The sequence below is a fragment of the Salvelinus alpinus genome, chromosome 2 (genome assembly GCF_045679555.1).
Source record: "Salvelinus alpinus chromosome 2, SLU_Salpinus.1, whole genome shotgun sequence".
NCBI classification, from domain to species: Eukaryota; Metazoa; Chordata; class Actinopteri; order Salmoniformes; family Salmonidae; genus Salvelinus; species Salvelinus alpinus.
The window spans coordinates 95,950,983-95,956,982 of record NC_092087.1 but is presented as its reverse complement, the minus strand read 5'-3'; the positions used below and the strand labels follow the sequence as shown (position 1 = coordinate 95,956,982).

The 6,000-nt window shown below is 44.4% G+C and overlaps 1 protein-coding gene across 1 annotated transcript in view; it reads left to right on the top strand.

Annotated features, from left to right (window-relative positions):
• lpar2b (lysophosphatidic acid receptor 2b) overlaps nt 1-6,000 on the top strand; it is a 36,850-nt gene that overhangs the window by 22,986 nt on the left and 7,864 nt on the right. The window contains exons 2-5 of the mRNA XM_071353901.1: nt 254-729; nt 997-1,106; nt 3,685-3,771; nt 3,875-4,202. Of these exons, the coding sequence (XP_071210002.1) occupies nt 504-729; nt 997-1,106; nt 3,685-3,771; nt 3,875-4,202 (751 nt within the window). The 5' untranslated portion in view covers nt 254-503. The remainder of the gene's footprint in view (nt 1-253; nt 730-996; nt 1,107-3,684; nt 3,772-3,874; nt 4,203-6,000) is intronic.

Here is a 6,000-nt window from a genome sequence, read left to right as displayed (position 1 = left end):
TCTCTAGACCCGAGTTGGGGGCTCTAAAGGAAAGTCTCTAGACCCGAGTTGAAGGCTCTAAAGGAAAGTCTCTAGACCCGAGTTGAAGGCTCTAAAGGAAAGTCTCTAGACCCGAGTTGAAGGCTCTAAAGGAAAGTCTCTAGACCCGAGTTGAGGGCTCTAAAGGAAAAACTCCTAACGCTAGTCATAATTAAAATAGAGAGTGTGTCTTCAACTATGTTGTTAAATATTCTACTTCTCTTTCCCCCAACAGACCAAAGAGAAGGGACAACGTCTCAGCACACACACGATTGGAGGAGATAGACGTCAATCAAACTGGACGCCGTCCATTCCCTCCCACCCCTCATGGCGAGACCACCCCAAACCCACCAATAGGGCGAGTCCCATCCACTCGAACCCCCGTCACCACTCATCCGTCCGGACAATCCAATTGGTCCCCCTCACTCCACTTAACTCCTGCCCACTCTACGCTCCACCCCATCCACCCCCTCTGATTGGTCAAGATGGACAAGTTGACAGACGACATCCCCGGGTGCTACTACAACCGTACAGTGCAGTTCTTCTACGAACATAGTGGCAAGAACATCAGCGCCCACTGGCGTCCTCGGGACTACGTGGTGGTGAGCCTGGGCATGGGTGTGTCTGTCATCGTCATCCTGGCCAACATCCTGGTCATGGTGGCCATCTTCATCAACCGACGATTCCACTTCCCTATTTACTATCTGCTAGGTAGGGTGTGTGTTTGTGTGTCTGTCAATTAGCAGCTGCTCACACTAATTTACCAAACTTACTAGAATTTTCAGAAGTTTTGGTCATTTTTAAATCAAATTTTTAAATCATCTTTGGTAAATTATACTTTCAAAACATATAGTCATATTTATGTCATATTCTTTATATCTGTGAAAATTCAGGAGTTTACTGGTACGTTTTAGAAAGTTACCAGTAATATGACCCCCCTTAGCAACCCTACTAATGTCCTTGTCTACTATCCCCTAGGCAACCTGGCGGCAGCAGACCTGTTCTCAGGTATCGCCTACCTGCACCTTATGTTCCACACTGGGCCCTGGACCATCAAGCTGTCCAAGAACCAGTGGTTTGTACGCCAGGTAGGAGAGTCCAACACACACCCTAACCCTAACTAACACTGGACCATCAATCTGTCCCAAGAACCAGTGGTTTGTACGCCAGGTAGGAGAGTCCAACACACACCCTAACCCTAACTAACACTGGACCATCAATCTGTCCCAAGAACCAGTGGTTTGTACGCCAGGTAGGGGAGTCCAACACACACCCTAACCCTAACTAACACTGGACCATCAATCTGTCCCAAGAACCAATGGCCAGGAGAACAAGACAAGTTTTCCCCATAGGATTAGTTGATGCAGAAATAGACTGGCCAAAGGACAGTTTCTTTTCCACATAATTAGCATTATTTAGCGAGTGATGAGGTCCTTGAGGAGAAAATGGGCCGGCATGCCAGAAAAGCCTGATTTCTGATCCTGGTCCGTCCCCGAGTTGATGCTTGCTAGGGCCCATGAATCGATTAATCCACATTTTTTCTTTCAAACTGGGAAAACTTTTCCTGTCAAAGTACTGTAGGTTTGTCTGATTTTATGTTTACTAAGCTATTATGAGCAAAAGGCCCACATAGTTGAAAAAAGGACCCTTGTGGCCGCTGTGGTCCAGCAGTTAATGCCGAGGAACCCGGCACACATGTACAGTCGTGGCCAAAAGTTTTGAGAATGACACAAATATTACTTTTCAGTCTGCTGCCTCAGTTTGTATGATGGCAATTTGCATATACTCCAGAATGTTATGAAGAGTGATCAGATGAATTGCAATTAATTGCAAAGTCCCTCTTTGCCAAGCAAATTAACTGAATCCCCCAAAAACATTTCCACTGCATTTTAGCCCTGCCACAAAAGGACCAGTTGACATCATGTCAGTGATTCGCTCGTTAACACAGGTGTGAGTGTTGACGAGGACAAGGCTGGAGATCCCTCTGTCATGCTGATTGAGTTCGAATAACAGACTGGAAGCTTCAAAAGGAGGGTGGTGCTTGGAATCATTGTTCTTCCTCTGTCAACCATGGTTACCTGCAAGGAAACACGTGCCGTCATCATTGCTTTGCACAAAAAGGGCTTCGCAGGCAAGAATATTGCTGCCAGTAAGATTGCACCTAAATCAACCATTTATTGGATCATCAAGAACTTCAAGGCGAGCGGTTCAATTGTTGTGAAGAAGGCTTCAGGGCGCCCAAGAAAGTCCAGCAAGCGCCAGGACCGTCTCCCAAAGTCGATTTAGCTGCGGGATCGGGGCACCACCAGTACAGAGCTTGCTCAGGAATGGCAGCAGGCAGGTGTGAGTGCATCTGCACGCACAGTGAGGTGAAGGCTTTTGGAGGATGGCCTGGTGTCAAGAAGGGCAGCAAAGAAGCCACTTTTCTCCAGGAAAAACGTCAGGGACAGACTGATATTCTGCAAAAGGTACAGGGATTGGACTGCTGAGGACTGAGGTAAAGTCATTTTCTCTGATGAATCCCCTTTCCGATTGTTTGGGGCATCCGGAAAAAAGCTTGTCTGGAGAAGACAAGGTGAGCGCTCGCATCAGTCCTGTGTCATGCCAACAGTAAAGCATCCTGAGACCATTCATGTGTGGGGTTGCTTTTCAGCCAAGGGTGTGGGCTCACTCACAATTTTGCCTAAGAACACAGCCATGAATAAAGAATGGTACCAACACATCATCAGAGAGCATCTTCTCCCAACCATCCAGGAACAGTTTGGTGACAAACAATGCATTTTCCAGCATGATGGAGCACCTTGCCATAAGGCAAAAGTGATAACTAAGTGGCTCGGGGAACAAAGCATCAATATTTTGGGTCCATGGCCAGGAAACTCCCCAGACCTTAATCCCATTGAGAACTTGTGGTCAGTCCTCAAGAGGCGGGTGGACAAACAAAAACTCACAAATTCTGACAAACTCCAAGAATTCATCCTGCCATCAGTCAGGATGTGGCCCAGAAGTTAATTGACAGCATGCCAGGGCGGATTGCAGAGGTCTTGAAAAAGAAGGGTCAACACTGCAAATATTGTCTCTTTGCATCAACTTCATGTAATTGTCAATAAAAGCCTTTGACACTTATGAAATGCTTATAATTACAAAGCAAATAAAGTACACATGGTTAGCAGATGTTAATGCGAGTGTAGCGAAATGCTTGTGCTTCTAGTTCCGACAATGCAGTAATATCTAACAAGTAAACTAACCTAACAATTTCACAACAATTACCTTATACACACAAGTGTAAATGAATGAATAAGAATATGTACATAAAAAAAATATATGAATGAGTGATGGCCGAACGGCATAGGCAAGATGCAGTAGATGGTATAGAGTGCAGTATATACATATGAGATGAGTAATGTACTTCAGAATTCCATAGTAACATCTGACAAAAATATCTAAAGACACTGAAGCAACAAACTTTGTGGAAATTAATATTTGTGTCATTCTCAAAACTTTTCGCCACGACTGTACAGCCAAGTTTACCAGTCAGCGTGGGTTGTAATCCACCCTCTGGTCTTCTGACTCTCCATCTCTCCTACCTTTCCTGTCTCCTCTCAACACTCTTATCTCAATCAATGTGTTAAAACCCATCAAATATAGATGAATTAATCCTCCCTCCAGACGCTGATCGACTCCAGTCTGACAGCATCAGTGTTGAACCTCCTGGCCATCGCCTTGGAGCGCCACCAGACCATCTTTACCATGCAGGTGTGTGTGTGTTGATATTACAGTAGAAGTATACCAAGAGTGGTCGAGAGAAAGCGGTAACATTTCCATCTGTTATGGACTAATAAAGTATATATCATCTCAGCTCCACAGTAAGATGACCAACCGCCGCGTGGTGCTGCTCATCGCCCTTATCTGGGGCCTAGCCATCTTCATGGGCCTGGTTCCCACCATGGGCTGGCACTGTCTGTGTGACCTGGAAAACTGCTCCACCATGGCCCCCATGTACAAACGCTCCTACCTGGTGTTCTGGGCTGTGCTCAACCTGTTCACCTTCTCTCTCATGGTGGCTGCCTACACCAGGATCTTTGTGTACGTCAGACACAAGAGCCAGAGGATGTCTCAGCACACCAGCCAGATACGACACAAGGAGACTGTGTTCAACCTGATGAAGACTGTTTCTATGATCCTGGGTGAGGAGGGACGGGACACACACACACACACACACACACACACACACACACACACACACACACACACACACACACACACACACACACACACACACACACACACACACGCACACACACACACACAGTTGAAGTCGGGAGGTTTACATGCACCTTAGCCAAAGACATTTAAACTCAGTTTTTCACAATTCCTGACATTTAATCCTGGTAAAAATTCCCTGTTTTAGGTCAGTTAGGATCACCACTTTATTTTAAGAATGTGAAATGTCAGAATAATAGTAGAGTGATTTATTTCAGCTTTTGTTTCTTTCATCACATTCCCAGTGGGTCAGAAGTTTACATACACTCAATTAGTATTTGGTAGCATTGCCTTTAAATTATTTAACTTGGGTCAACCTTTTATAATAAAAAAATAAAAAAATCACCTTTATTTAACCAGGTAGGCTAGTTGAGAACAAGTTCTCATTTACAACTGCGACCCATCCAAGATAAAGCAAAGCAGTGTGACACAAACAACAACACAGAGTAACAAACATAGTCAATAACACAATAAAAAAGTATATATACAGTGTGTGCAAATGAGGTAAGATAAGGGCGGTAAAGGCAATAAATAGGCCATAGTGGCAAAATAATTCAGATTTAGCAATTAAACACTGGAGTGGTAGATGTGAAGAAGATGAATGTGCAAGTAGAGATACTGGTGTGCAAAGGAGCAACAAAAATAAATAACAGTATGAGGATGAGGTAGTTGGATGGGCTGTTTACAGATGGGTTATATGCAGGAATCTGTGAACTGCTCTGACAGCTGGTGCTTAAAGTTAGAGAGGGAGATTTGAGTCTCCAGCTTCAGTGATTTTTGCAATTCGTTACAGTCATTGGCAGCAGAGAACTGGAAGGAAAGGCAGCCAAAGGAGGAATTGGCTTTGGGGGTGACCAGTGAAATATACCTGCTGGAGCGCGTGCTATGGGTGGGTGCTGCTATGGTGACCAGTGAGCTGAGATAAGGCGAGGCTTTACCTAGCAAAGACGTATAGATGACCTGGAGCCAGTGGGTAGCCTTCCACAAGCTTCCCAGAATAGGTTGGGTGAATTTTGGCCCATTCCTCCTGACAGAGCTGGTGTAACTGAGTCAGGTTTGTAGGCCTCCTTGCTCGCACACGCTTTTTCAGTTCTGCCTACACATTTTCTATAGGATTGAGGTCAGGGCCTTGTGATGGCCACTCCAATACCTTGACTTTGTTGTCCTTAAGCCATTTTGTCACAACTTTAGAAGTATGCTTGGGGTCATTGTCCATTTGGAAGACCCGTTTGCGACCAAGCTTTAACTTCCTGACTGATGTTGTCGTGGAGAATCGTCTCAGAAATATAACACTCTTACAAGAACTTGTGAATTCAATATAGACTTTAATACAAAGTAGCAAAAATGAGCCTTTCCATGAAAGGATCCCATTACAAAACGTAAAAGGTTAGCGCCCCTCCATGGAAAAAGACTAACTTCTCATATCACAGAGTCCTGCCTTTATAGGACTTTTGTCTTTGCCTAACGTATAGAGTTCCCTCCCTCTATATGAAAATATCTTCTCTTGATCTTTCTCCCTTATTTTCTTTTCATCTCAGCGCTTGCTTGTTAACACCCACATCTGCTTTTGATTAGATTATAATGGTGGCAGGACCCTTTCATTTCCTAAGAATGATATATGTACATCTTACCCTAAGCACTGATGGCCTTGGCTATTATACTTATGTTTTGTTGCTCTCTATCTAATCTTTGGTATCTAGTCCTTTCTATAATAGATAATGC